The sequence below is a fragment of the Melanotaenia boesemani genome, chromosome 1 (assembly GCF_017639745.1).
Source record: "Melanotaenia boesemani isolate fMelBoe1 chromosome 1, fMelBoe1.pri, whole genome shotgun sequence".
In the NCBI taxonomy this organism is placed as follows: domain Eukaryota; kingdom Metazoa; phylum Chordata; class Actinopteri; order Atheriniformes; family Melanotaeniidae; genus Melanotaenia; species Melanotaenia boesemani.
The window spans coordinates 43311989-43327284 of record NC_055682.1 but is presented as its reverse complement, the minus strand read 5'-3'; the positions used below and the strand labels follow the sequence as shown (position 1 = coordinate 43327284).

General features: G+C 40.1%; 1 protein-coding gene across 1 annotated transcript; it reads right to left on the bottom strand.

The window, feature by feature from the left end:
* Window positions 1-6146: 6146 nt before the first annotated feature.
* On the bottom strand, window positions 6147-10912 carry LOC121652780. Its single transcript, XM_042005826.1, has 3 exons — window positions 10880-10912; window positions 10301-10436; window positions 6147-7177 (listed from the first exon to the last, which is right to left on the bottom strand). Exon 3 carries the CDS (start codon window positions 7164-7166, stop codon window positions 6147-6149), a length of 1020 nt encoding a protein of 339 aa, XP_041861760.1. The 5' UTR covers window positions 7167-7177; window positions 10301-10436; window positions 10880-10912.
* Between the last annotated feature and the right edge of the window lie 4384 nt (window positions 10913-15296).

Below are 15296 nucleotides of genomic sequence, written 5' to 3'. Positions count from 1 at the left end.
CTCTTCTGAAAATGTTCTGGTGCTGAAGACATGCTAAAGCAGAGTCGTTTGAAGCAGTATCTGCCGAATGGTAAATGGTAAATGGTAAATGGAGTGTAAATGGAGTGATAAAAGTGGTAAGCAGGGCAGATTCTTTTGATAAAGGAATTAGCAAAATTCCTGAATTCGCATCCAGTTTTGAGAGTATTTTGGCGCCTTCCAACTGTTCAAGGGTGTTCCACTGAAGGAAGCATGTGTTTCTCTTTCTTGACTAAGTTGCTTAACTTTATTGGATCCATTCTCTTGTCATCTGGTTTTGATACTGGGACCATCCCTGCACACCAGTCTGTTGGCTGCTCCACTTTGGAAATCACTCCAAGCTCTTCCATGGATGCCAACTCTTTTTTTACTTTGGTAGGAGAGGGACACATATGGGTGTTGACCAGGCAAACAATTTGGCGTCATCGTTTAGCTCTTTTTTGTATTCCCCCTACATTCTTCCTAGACCACTAAACAGGTTTGGAAACTGCTGTTTCCCTGACTCTGTTGTGAACAATGAGACTGTGTGGACTCTTGTTACCAGCCCAGTCAAGCTTGCCACTCCACAGCTCTGACAATGTTTTTATCTATTGTGCTCAGTATTGCTATGAATGTCCCTCTGACTGTGAAAGTGGACATGTCTGCACCCAAAAGTTTTATTTGTGTAGACTGCAGTTTTGTTCCTACTTGATGCTCCCATACAGCCTCCCAGTGCAACCCTGAAAGGGAATAAATTGGCTTAAATGATGTATGGAAATGGAAATTAAATTATTTCAAGTGTCTACCAACAACCAGCTCATTGACAGCAAAGACCACAGACTGTCAGCATTGTCATCACACATTTATAACAGGTGGCAACAGGCCAGTCAAGAACACACACTGTGAGGATGCATTTCCCCAACAGCACAGAGACTCTAAAAGTCCTGGGGTGTTTTTCAAGAAGCTAAGAGATCGTCTCAGCCCTGGGTTCAAGTCCTGATTCCTGCAGCTGAAATAAAGCCGGAAGAGAGGCTTTTGAAGCCACACAGTTGGACGTCAGGCAGAATGAAGTCTGACAATGTTCTGCTGAAGTAGTCAAGTATCTCCTGGGAAAAAGTGCTGCCTTGATTTGTGCTTCTAAAACTCAAATCATCACTATGGTTACTGACACATCATCATACCATTTCAGATGTTTGCTCATATGAGTCTGGATGGTCTAAGTGGCAGTATCCACTAGCAGGGGGAGTGGTTATTTCCTTTTGTGACCTCACAAAAGGAAAGATCTCAAACTCACCTGTCTGAGCACATTCACTAAAACGTGGAGCAAGCGAGAGAGGAGACAGAATTTTCTCATTTTTGGGCCTCATACAGGCTATGAGGACACACATGATGTTAGAAAACCTTTAGAAAGTGAATTTTGCATAATATGGGACTTTTAATGATGATTTTCTTTGTTCTCACGATGTTCAGTGCCAGGTTGTATGCTCATCTCTAAGCTGACAGCTGCAAGATCAATGCACACACATTCCCCCATGAGATGAGTACAACCACCGAGGTGCCACCAGCAAATGTTACGTGGGATGTGCTGGACTACGGTTGGGTAGAAGGTTTTAGAGCGTAAACAGCAGTGGGTACAGCACATAGCCTTGAATAGATCTGGTTCTGACTGAGCAGGTGGAAAAGAGGTGGAGGAAAGGCTTAATTCTCACTGTCTACTGACCAGGATGTCTACCAAAGACTGAGCTGCAGTTTTCAAACAGAAGTATCACAGAGTACTTTATAAAAGTAAAAATAGCACCTTGCTAAAATGACATCACAGTAGTCAGTCCTAGATGTGACAAATGCATGAATTAGCCTTTTAGCATTGCTTTGGGACAGGATGCTTCTGAGCTTGGATATATTTCACAGATGAAAAATGCTGGTCTACAAGCCTGTTTATTATGTTAATTAAAAGATAAGTCTTGCTCAAGAACCCCTCTAACATTTCTCACAATACTGGGAGCCACGATAAAAGCAGAAAATTACTAGACATCATGGCTACGATTTTTTAACACAAACCTGAAGCTTCAGTAGTGGATTGGTTTCCTCTGGCCTGATGAATAAAAACAGCGAAAAATAATAAATTCCCCAGTATACAGCCTAATGAAAGCTTCTGAAGTTAGAATAGAATAAGCCCAAGTCCAGAAACCTGAGGAACACCATAACAAATTCAAGTGTGTTTAGTGGGCACATCATGTTTATCATGGAATCTATTGGACAAAGGTGACTTAAACTAAGGCAGGACTTTGGTTCAGATGCTCCAGCTTTAGTAATAAAATGTCATGATCATTGATGGCAAATGTGGAAGAGAGTTCTAACAGGACAAGCACCCAGATTGGACCATTATCAGAGGTAAGAAAAGAACATGTGTGATAACATTTCATACAGACAGCATTGTATTCTGCGACTCGTATCTGTCCGACCTGCTTCAGTCCTACACCCCACACGCTCTCTCAGGTCGGCAGATGACTCCTCGTTAGTCGTCCCTAAATCTACGATGAATTCCAGAGGGGTCCGCTCCCTTTCAGCTGTTGGCCCCAAACTCTGGAATGCACCGCCCCTGCAACTTAGACAGGCCGGGTGTCTTTCTGCTTTTAAATCCTCTCTGAAGATGTACCTTTTTTCATGGCTTTTAAGCAGCTTGAGTTGTTGACTTTTTCAGTGTTTTTAAATGTTTTTATTTTTCATTTATTTTTTGTTATTGTTTTATTGTGTTTTACTGCTGCTAGTTCATTCATTGTTTTTATGCTGTTTAGTATGTTATTTAATTCGATTTTAAGCCCAGGGCTGTGTACAGCGCTTTGGTCAGCTTTGTTGTTTTAAAGTGCTTTATAAATAAAGTTGGATTGGATTAGGTGGCATGTAGGTGTCGTGTCACCAAGGTGAAGAACAAGGTGAAAACCACTTTATCCTCCTTATCTGTGAACATTCTGACAGCTTTCAAGCCTTACCCTTTAAATCCTGGTCCTCGGGGGGCACGTCCTGCAGGTCACATCTGATTCACATGAATGACTCGTTGACAGGTTTGCAAAGAACTGGTGAGCAGTTCAGTTAATGTGCATCAGGTGTGCTGGAGTTGGAACGAACTAGAACATGAGGGTTTTTAATTCTATTCAGACAATAATAGTTGGATGTTCTAACATACCGACATGTGTCGGCTGTCACCTGCAGCCTTCCTCAGAAACGTCCACTGACGTGTTGCTGACGTGTGAAACACAATTCAAAAGATATGTCTTGATTTTCAAAATTACTGTAATGGTCTTTTAACAGGACTTCCTAAAAAGAGCATTAAACATCTGCAGCTCATCCAAAACGCTGCTGCTAGAGTTTTAACCAGGACTAAGAGATCTGAACACATCACACCAGTTTTAAAATCTTTACACTGGTTTCCAGTTTATACTGGTGTCCAGTCAGTCACAGAATAGATTTTAAAACCCTTCTGATTGTTTACAAATCCCAGAATGGTTTAGGCCCAGAATACATCTGTGATATGTTCAGAGAATATAAACCTAGCAGAGCTCTTAGATCTAAAGACTCTGGTCAACTAGTCCAGACCAGAGTCCAGACCAGAGTCCAGACCAGAGTCCAGACTAAACATGGAGAAGCAGCATTTAGCTGTTATGCTGCAAACAAATGGAACAAACTGCCAGTGGAGATTAAACTTTCACCAAACGTAGACATTTTAAATTCCAGGTTAAAAACATTTCTTTTCTCATGCGCCTATACATGAAATTTGTACGGTAACTTTTTAACTCATCTTGCTTTTAATCATTTTAATGTAATTTATTATTTTATTGTGATTATGTGTTGATGCCTTTTACTACACTCAAAAAATAACTTGCTCACTGAACATAATAAAATTATGGAAAGAATTTCCACCGAAATAAGATATGTTCATTTAGCGTTAAAAAGCTTTGCAGAGCAAACTAAATGTAAATATGTTCGGTCAACATGATGTAATGGTGTTACTGTTACCTAATTATCATTGTTAAGTCCAACTAGAATTGTAAGGGTAAATGTAACATATTTACCAAAGTAATATCTGGCATAATCTTCTTGGGCTATATAAACGTTTATGATTTGATTAGGCTCAACTTCATTTAATAGGGTAGCTACAACTACTTTTTAAAATAGTACAACTACAATACGTAATTGTGCAAATCCAACAACACAAAGTTAAACTGATTCATCATATATGCTTTAGGCGAATATATTATCTTATCATATAAAAATGAGCCTAACAATAATATTAAAAAAATACACATTTTTTTAAAGAGTACTTGAGCGACTTAAACACCTTAACATAGTTTACTCCTGGTGGGTGTCACGTTTGGGGAAAAGAAAGACAAAACAAAATGAATTTGTTGCAATAAAACTTTACCGGAAAAGATAAAACTGGCTTTCCAGCAGCTGCTTGAACACATGTTGAGTCTGCCTCCAGTTAACATCTCACATTCAACAGCAACATAAAATGTATTCATGTCAGTAAAATAAATCTACAGAAATTAAGACAGACAGCTTGGTAATCTATCTCTATTTCACTATTAAAGAGTGGCTATCAACTGCAACATGTATTCCTATACATGCTAAACCACTGTACATATACACCACACCATTCAACAATTAACCAGCATAAGGCATCTAGCTTTCTGATTACCAAAAACAAACTGACAAACAGTAGTCTCAGCTGACTACAAAGGTATGTGCAGAATATGGTCCCGACAATTGACTGCAAAGAAAAATGCTTTTGAATCTGAAAATTTGTTTCCAGAACACTTGCTGCCTTATTTTTTTAAAAGAAATATTTCAAACTGTACTGTTTTCAAAAGCAAAATAGGAAGCATTAAAACACACAGCTTACCATTTTTTAAAAGCAAATACTCAAATGCCTTCCTATAGGAGCTGTAGGTCATATGGAGGATGACTAACGAGTTAATAGAGTTTTTAGCGCTTGATTTTTTTTTGAAAGTCTATTTCCATCAAGCTCCATGATGATCTTCTGCAAAGCTTCAAAGGTGTATCTCAGCTCCAGAGGCTAGCTGAGGTTAAGAGCGTATAGAAGAGCGAAGAGCATCACCACAGCAAGTGGTACATTTCCCAACTCATCCAGAACTTGCACGCCCTCAAGGACGACACCTACATCTTCTGGATCATCATCCGGCTCTGCACCTTCTTTGCGAATGACATAGATTCCAAACATTGTCTCCATCATTGCAGCTTCACAAGCCTCACCATCAGTGTTCTTCACAAAAAAAGGAGGGAAAGAGATGATAAAAAAAAAAATACATTGAAACGATCATATTATAAACGCTATATTTGTTTACAAATAGCAGAATAAGGGCAGGATAATTAATACTAAATTACATACCTTGTACTCTTTTACAAGGTTTTCAGGCTCTTCATTCAGGTACAGACACAGGGCTTTGATGATGCACTCTCTTCTGACATCAATGGCATCAGTCTAAGTATGCACAGCAGACAATAAAAAAATAAAACCAGATTTTAGGTAGTTCTCACATACTCAATACAACACTGAATGAGACATTTTTTTCAAATCCAACAGTCTTGCAATATCAACTGATTTATCAATATTAGGTCGCTTTCTAATCTCAACTAAAGGAACATTCTACAGTGTTGGTTAATAGTACAGTACAGTCCAAGCAAGACATTTAATCATGAAAACATGTTGAATAAAAGCAAGCCTTTGATGAAGTTTAAAATATTCAGGTTGTACAGTTTAAGAGCTTTGTTTTCATCATCATACCTGGGTTATGGGTATCAGAATGCTCTTAATCTTTCTTCCTTGCATGTCGCCTTTCTTGCCAAACACCTTCAGCAGGTTTGAAGAGTGAGCATCCACCATCGAGAAGAACTTTGACAGCAAACTGATGGTTGTAATCCTCTTAAATTCAGCAGTTAGCTTAAACAAAAGATACACAAAAACAGTTTACCCTTCATAGCATTGAAATGACCAACAAGTTCAACAATTGTCATATTTCACTAAAAACTGAGTAACATCAATGGGTTGCCCATATTTTGTTTGGCTGATATGAAATACAAGACATTAAGGCATAACCCTATCAGAAGTGGATATGCGCAATGCACCTACCTCACACGTACACAGAGAGAGCTGGCCATCTGGTCTTGAAATCAGCAATCAAGGGTGCATCACGAATAACTTCTTGTCTTCTGTGTGCAAAGGTCTTCTTCATCATTGCTGCCACTGTGCCCTCATTGTTCTTTTTTCTTACTTCTAAAAGAAGGGTTTCTCTCATCTTTACAAGCGTCTCTGCAGATTCACCAGATGGGTAGGTCGGACAGTAATTTACTTCAGCCTTTCTTGGCTTTTTCACACCATAAGCAGGGCTGCATTTGTCTGCAGGTTTATTGGTGAGGGAATTCAATTCAACCTCTGGGCATCCAAGCCCCTTCAGCTTCCTTCTGTAATTAGCAAGTTTGTACTTAAGGCTCATCTTCCAGCCACCATATCCAGTGGCAGAGCCTGGTTCTTTCAGACATGGATGGGATGATACCAGGGCTTCAGCAACCTCTTCAAACTCACTGTCTGAGGGGTAAACTTTATACTGAACAATCGCTTCAGCTAAACTGTCAAGAATGGCAGTTTTAAGCCTAATATCAGGATTCAATAAAGTTCCACTTTCTTTGAATGCAGCATTAGCTTTCTCCAGCTGCAGCTCACAATCATATGGAAATCGGGGCACAAGAAAAACTAAAGGCCATCCAGTGGATCTTGAAGAAGTTGAGTCAGGAGTAGACAAAATATCGGTATCATACAAGCTGCCAGATGAAAGTGACACGTTACTGGATTGTGATGAGGCAGGAGAAGATGCCGGAGGGGGTTGAGAGCCACAAGGCAGGACAGAGACAACTGGATCAAAGACCAGCTTTAAGGTACTTTTGTCCTGGATCTCTGACACTGACATCAAATTAGTAAATTCATTATCAAACTCAGTATCCATAAATTGCAGCCTGAAGTGGGCTTCCACCCCACACTGCCTCTTTATGTGCTGAACAATCTCATCAACAGTCTCCGGAATTCCATCTTGCAAGGTCAGTCTCTGGGAATTGTTTTCCCCAAGGATAATTCTGAGCCTCACTGGGGCAGCCATTTCACCACAATCTGTGAATGAAACCAAATAAATACAGTTATAATTTGTACAAGATTAACTTTTATCTCAGGTTAGTAAAACCATGACAGATGGCATTTCATTTAAACTGGAAAACTAGTGTGTAACAAATTGATAAAAATATATTATCTTAAACACTGCAGTCTTTCCAATATCATTAAGCAGCAGTCCATGATATTGCAATGCTGTATTAAATGTAATGTCTACATTAACTTTTTGTCCTCTGGTCTGTCAGATTGTTTTCAATTCTGAGAGTAGTTACAGTCCAATTAACATTAAGCTTTAATCAGAATGTTATCATACCTTACACATGTATGTGTCTTTTTAAGGTCACCATTCTGAGAGCTCCAACACAGTAGTCTGCCAGAGGGTAGTCATCTGCTAGGTCACTAAACTCAATCAGGTCCATGTCTTTAGTGGGGCATGTTGTGAGCTCAAAGGCTCTGTAATGCTCACTATACCACCCACAAAGCCTCTTAACCATAAAAAACAGTCTCTCTTGAATAACAAACATTTGAACAATCTGCCCAAAGTCAGGAAGTCCACTTGTAGACCCATGAGCTACAATCATGCCCTTTTTGAAACTCATACCTTTGGTAGATACAGACCTAGTTATGTGTACCTCTGTTGTACCAGGAAAATTCTGTTCAATATTGTCAACAATTTCATTTTTCAAAACATCTACAGGAACTGTTGAGACATGTGTCATCTCAAGAACAGGTTTTTCAAAACTAGACGCTCTCATGTGATAAGAAATCATGAGCTGATGCTTAGAAGCTAACGAGAGGGGCACATTCTTGAAGCAGTTTGAGTGTTGAATGATTTGCTTAAAAAAACTGTGCTTAGCCTCAAACCGCATCGTCCAGAGACCAACAAGAGGGCCAAACTTCCTGATGAGTGCAGGATAGTGCTCCAGATAATGGTGTTTGGGTAGAAGCTGAACATTAGGAAAGAGTTCTTGGTATCTTTTGCGGTGCTCTGAAATTTTGCACTCAAGGAAAGCAATGGAGTCTTCTGTGTGTGTTGGAGCAACTACCAGCTCTACAACATCTTCTAAAACCATTAGAATTTTCCATGCCATGTCATCTTCTGGAACGAGATGCCCAATCATGAATGGAAGAAATCTTAACAGTGCCCAATTCTCATGAGCATTCCCCCCGATTGTTTTTGAGAATGTGTGTGAGATTATGTGAGGCCTGTTAGTCCTGTCTGACCACTTATAGGAAAAACTAAGGATAGCTTTGTTCAGAAGCTCAAGACTGAAATATTTCTTGGACATTAGCAGTGACAAACATTGTGCAAGTTCTACAGGCACAATGCCCTCTAACAGATCACGCATGATATCTGGGGGATAACCTGTCAGAACACTAAAGTGGGCAAGGTTTTTAGTGATTACACACTGTCTTTTAACCCCAAACCCCAAACTGTTTAGCTGTGCTGAATTTACATGAGAGTCATGTAGCTCTTTAGTTCTCAGATTAAATGAACCTGATCTCACGCCTTTCGTTTGGATCTCCACTTGTGTTGCTGTGCAGAATCGGCAGATGTTTCCAGCAGTAAAGCTTTCATTAAAACCTGCTATACTGTGAGCACCAAGGTTGTCTGCTGCAACAACCTGAATTGTGTCTTTAATACATTTACCAAGTAATGGAACAAAAAGTCCATCCTGCTCAAGGGTTTTTACATCTTGAAGAAGAGGTTGCAAGACACAATCATAACTATACTTCTTCACATCATTAGATTTGCACAGGATTGCCAGGTAAATTGAGGAAAGTGCTGAATGTGAGCCTGGAGGCAAATTGCTCAGACTCCAATAGATTCCACAAAGCTTGTGTTTGCTGCTTGAAGTACCCAGAGGATTGCATACCTCAAAATCATCTATGTACAAAGTTAGCAAAATTCGCAACTCGCCCCCCGAAAGAAAACTATTTCCCTTGAAGTGTGAGCCATCCTGGAATGATCTGTAAGTATGCTGTCCAGTTATCCCATGACTCTGATGTGCTCTGTGGTTTTCAACAACTTTATCCACAACATCTTTCCTTTCAAAGAGCTGTTGTAAACTCTTCAGTATAGATACATACTGAAAGCTGTTTTTTTCATGGAGCATGTACCCGATTGGCTCAATGACATGAAAGTTTTCAATGTAAAACTTCTTTCGGAGATATGATGTACTCAAAGAGCCACCCTTCCCTATAGCATTTAGCAAGGGATGCGACGTGGAGAGGGCTGTGCCTACTTCTTTTATCAGGGACATGTCAGGTGTGGATCCATGTTTCTGAAACACAGCTTCAATAATGTTTACAGAAAGAGGAGTTGTGGCTGAACATAAATAGTGCAGTTCCTCTAGAAATTCATCAATTTTTGTGCCTGGCACGTGTGAAAAATGCTCTAGTTTGAGCAAAGCTGCAGCAAAATTCTGCTTAATTACATCAGACAGGATCTTGCTTTCATCTATATCATTACTGGGGGATGCACTGTTTAACTCCTCTGCAGAGTCATCAGGGATAAGTGTATCTTCCTGTGCACTGTCAGATGATTCTTGTGAAAATGTGGTTGTCACTATACCTGGTTTAAAATCTTTTAATGTATGGGGGTGGTGTTTCCTGTTCTTATGGGAGTGAAAAGTTCCATAGATATTAGTTTTGAAAGTACAATCCCCAAACACACAGGTAACAGTTTCATGGCTCTTAAAATGAATGCCAATATGTTGGAAAAAATCCCTCTCTGTAGAAAGATTGCTACAATTGCAGAAAGGACAACTAAACGTTTGCAATTCCAGGAGCTCCTGACAAGTTTTCTTCGGGTGAACTCTATATAAATGTATGTGCAAAGCATTTAGTGTCTTAAAATTGCAAGGACAGTTTATATATGGGCATGAGTAACGTTGTCATAGGCGGTGCTGTAGTCGTCCATGTTTAAGTAGATCATATCTACTAGAAAAAGATAAACTGCACTCCTTACACTTCCACATATCAGTAACACAGAACAGTAAAATCAAACATATCTGGACATAATATTTAAAATCTGTCATTTACTTTCTTCTCCTCTAAACTTACTTGTTCTTAAAAAGCTTATCACTATATTTAATCATATACTTCAGTATTTAATTCAGAAACCTGACACTAGCAGATGACTCCCTTTTCCTGAACTGTTGGCGAAGGACACTGAACGCTCTCACGGGAGGATAGCAAATGGATGTGGAGACACTTGTCAGATGACAAAGGATTCGTGAAGTCAAATTTCTTGAATGATCTGAGAGAGAAAAGATTGACAGACTTAAGGCAAAATCAGTTCTTGTTACTGTATGTGGTGACAACACATTGTCAGTAAGGGAGCTACAAATGTTAACAGCAACAGAATAAAGTAGAAACATTATCATAGAAGCAGTTCAACATACATATACCTGTGCCAACACAGCCTCGGTCACATTCAACTCCAGCAAATAACAGTCCTTTGCATGTCAGAGCCAACGGGTGTACATAAACTATTTCAGAGGTTTTGTAAAGGAGTCCGCGCCTTTTAACTGTCGACCTCAGAATGCTGCTTAACGCGCCAAGCTAGCTATGTACCTTGCAGTCGGATTTGTTAATGCGCCCAGTAACAAAAATCACATCTAAAACGCCAGAGAGTACAAAAACTAAGTGTTGATAACATTTCTGCACACCTACGTTTTCTGTTTAACCGATTAAACTTACCTTCATCCAACTTGTGAGAACTGTTGTCTGTTTGCCTGAGACGTTTGACCGCGGACTTCGAAGCTCTCACTGAGGGAGACTCTTGATTAGGAATTTGCTCATTACTGCCACCTTCTGCTCTGGAGTTGTAAACAGAAGTGATTTGCAATCTGAACATATGACAATTACGTTGCGTCAACATAAATTCTTCTCGTAAATTTGAAGTAGTTGCATATTATGTTGAATCTACATGATTTAAAAATGTTCAACCACAAAACATGATTTTATTTAATAAAACTTACAAGTTGGACTTAGATTAATGTAACAGACACTTAGTTTGGTTTTTTTGAGTGTATTTCTAAATGTCTGTAATGCCTTTGTTTTATGTAAAGTACTTTGAATTGTCCTGTACATGAAATGTGCTATACAAATAAACTGCCTTTCCTTCTATGTTGCGGTTTTTTGTCTAAAAACGTTCTAATTTCCATGTTGACATCAGTCCTCCCATGCGTGCCGCTGTATGCAGGCTATTTTGCTGCCTCTCTGTTGGACGCCGGTACTGCACGTTACTTTGTTTCCCCCTCAAAAGTCAAATTCAGAGTTGGGGCTGTTCAGAAAACATCCGGGGCTTGTGCCCAAGTAGCCACCCCTAACCCCGCCCCCGGTCATGACGACTTTACTTACAGTTTCTATTCCATCTGTTTTATTCTCTTTAGTTTGTTATCATTCTCATTTGTTTCTTCTGGACCTTGGATGTTTTATGTGTCTTGTATGTGGAGTGCCATGTATAAATAAACCTGCCTTGCCATAGACAGCCATTTAAAACTGTGTCTCCACTAGATTTCAGTCAGTGGAACACTTGGTGAATGACTTTTCTTTTCATTTTCCAGATTATTTTACCATGGAAACAACTGTTTTTAGAAGTGTATCTATTAGCAGGGTCATCATCAAAGCCCCCTCAGCCTGAAGCATGCATGCAAACATCTGCTGCGGTGCTCCACGCCCGCCTGTGGTTTGGCATAAATTCCTGGCCTTCCAGTTTCTATTCACTGGGATCATCAGCCGGTGGAGAAGCTTTGAACTTTGCTGCAGGTGGAGCAACTTTGAACATTCACACACGTGTCACCTACTGAAAGAGCATCTCTGTACACGTCAGAAAACTCAGAGTTCTTCAGTAAAAATGGCGGAACACAAAAAGTAAAGAAATAATCGAGCTGGAGGACGTCATTGCTTTCCTCAGAGTGAAAGTCACAACACATTTATGGATTCAACATGCCACATTTCGATCTGAACCACACGAGTTGGTCTTTATGCTGATTGAGTTTGTCGCTGAAGGAATCCCAGCAGGTAGAAAGCAGATAAAAGGCAGACTCGCCTCGCTGCAGTGGAAACATCCTGACCCACTGAAAGCAACACTTTCTGATGCTGGGCAGCACAGCAGCTTATTCACTGGATCCAGAACCTTCAGCCCCGTTCTCCCAGTCAGCAAAGACAGTGAATAAAAGATTTAAAAAGAACACAAACTTTGCTTTCCATGCACATTTTCCCAGATTTTACAGAGCTGGAGCCAATATCCAATCATTTTCAGGCTTTTTAAAGAGTTACATCAATGCAAGATTTCAGCTTTCTTTCAGATGAAACGATCACCTGCGACAGAGGTCCATCCATCCGTCCATCCATCCATCCATCTGTCCATCCATCCATCCATCCGTCCATCCATCCATCCATCTGTCCATCCATCCATCCATCCATCCATCCATCCATCCATCTGTCCATCCATCCATCCATCTGTCCATCCATCCATCCATCCGTCCATCCATCCATCCATCCATCCATCTGTCCATCCATCCATCCATCTGTCCATCCATCCATCCATCCGTCCATCCATCCATCCATCTGTCCATCCATCCATCCATCCGTCCATCCATCCATCCATCTGTCCATCCATCCATCCATCTGTCCATCCATCCATCCATCCGTCCATCCATCCATCCATCTGTCCATCCATCCATCCATCCATCCATCCATCCAAGCATTCCATCCATCATCCATCCATCCATCCATCTGTCCATCCGTCCATCCATGGATCTGATTATCCTGGAACCATCTTGTGCGGTGGGGTGTAAAGGTATTCATCCCACTTTAATTTTTTTTCTTTACATCTACACATAATAGTCCAATTAAAATTAAATGAAATAAACCAAAAAATAAAGCTATTTTTAAAATATTCTAAATATTTTTTCTGCATGTATGGGTTCACCTGGTCAAAGCCACTTCTTTGGTTCTCCAGCTTCTGCAGGGACCATCTCCATGGTCACACCGCCCACCGCCAGTACTGTTGCTCCTCCAGGTTCTGGACAAGGCCCTGCACTGACCTGGACCTGGACCGGACTGAAGTCCCGGCTGTGACTGTGGCTTTAGTCCTGTTCTTACCATCAGTGTCCTGAAGAGCTGAGCTTTCTCATCTAAAGAAGAGCAGTGATGGTGAAAAGAAGGACTAAGGAATAATACTTATTATACCAGTACTATAAACCCTTGTAATATAAGACTTATGAGGAACTTTAAATTGCACTTTCTAATTAACAAATAAATAAATAACAGTTAGACAAATAAATTAAATGATTATTTAAAATATTTGTAATATATATATATATATATATATATATATATATATAAGATATATATAATTACTTTATTTAACAGTTAAATAAAAAATTAATTATGTGTCTGAACTAATAATTGTAAATAAATAAATGATTAATTAAATTCCATTTTCCATTTAAAATGAATATTTAAATGTGTATAATAAATGAAAGCGTTAAATAAAAATGGTGATATCAAGTGTTGGACCTGACACTGAAACGGCGTGTTGACACAGGTGAAGATTTCACAGCTTAACCACTGATTTCAGTCTGACGCTCTTCACAGCGTCAGCATCGAACCTGGAGCACAGAGCCGGGTTTGCTTATTATTCCGTAAAAACTGTAAAACATGATTTAAATATTATTTAATGTAATTAAATGATGGAAAAGGGCATTTACATAAGAGAACAACAGCTTTAAACTGATGTTTGTAGTTAGATGCAGCAGTGTTTAGTCTGCTGTGATGAAGCTGATGCCATCCAGCTTCACATCCAGGTGGAAGGCTGTGATTAGCAGGCGTTCGGTAAGAGAGCAAAGCTCCGGCCCAGTCATAACTAAGTAAAGAAATGACAGCATCAATGACGAGAGACAGTAGAGACATAAAAGCACCCAGAGAAGGGTTGTCTCTGTCTCCCACACATGAAAGACAGGCAGCGACGAGGAGGAGGGGAAGTCTTTTCTTCAGTGGATGAAAACAAGAATCAGCAGAGCTAAAGGTAAAGAGGGCGTTCGTATGGCGGCGTTCAAAAGACACACCTGTTGTTTGGCCTGTCGCAGTCTACGTCCATCCCTCAGTGTCTGACCGCACACACACGCAACAAGCAAGCACTTCAAACAAGCCACCACACCCACTGGAACACACACACACCATACTCACACATATCCAAAAACACAACCCATACACACACATACCACACACACACACACACACACACACACACACACACCATACACACACACACACACACACACACACACACCATACTCACACATATCCAAAAACACACCCATACACTCACACACCATACACACACACACACACACCATACACACACACACACGTGCACAGACTGTATGTAAACAGAAGGGAAGCGGTGTGGGAGCATGTGAGGTCTTCCACAGTCAGAAGATCTGACACCAACCAAACGTGACCTGGGGTTGCAGCGATACTATCAACTCAATACTGATACTAAGGATGATGCTCGATACCTGATACTGATATCGATACGATAGAGATGGAAAAACCCCTTTTCCTAACGGCCCTGCGGTCCAGCAGTCGTGCAGGATCACCCACAGCATCCAGCCTGCAACCCGCTGGTTTCAGTAAAGGCTAGAACACCCAAAAAATACATGTATGTTAATAAAACAAGAAAAGACATTAACATTGAAAGATAAACGCTTCATTTTAAAGCTCCATTAGCTCATGCAAAGTTTGCTCACTGTGGTGCAAAAAATACAAAACTAAAAGAACTTCAGCCAGTAGTTTTACATGAAAGTCCTTTTCTTCACAACACTGGATCAAGTGAACAGACTGGTGAAGATGATGTAGCTTTTCACTAGATTAATTAATTAAAAGACATTTAAAAACACTGGTGGATTGGGTTCCCTGCTGTAACAAGGCAGCTTCACGCCCAGAATCAGCTTCTCTCGCAGAGACGAAGCCAAATTCAAATTTTTAACATGGCACAAGAAACAACTTCATTTCTGATGATTCAATTCTAAAGATAACTTTCGTATGCCATCAGATTCTTCCCAACGACCGAGCCTCTTCCGAATGCTTCTGGACATGGGCGGGG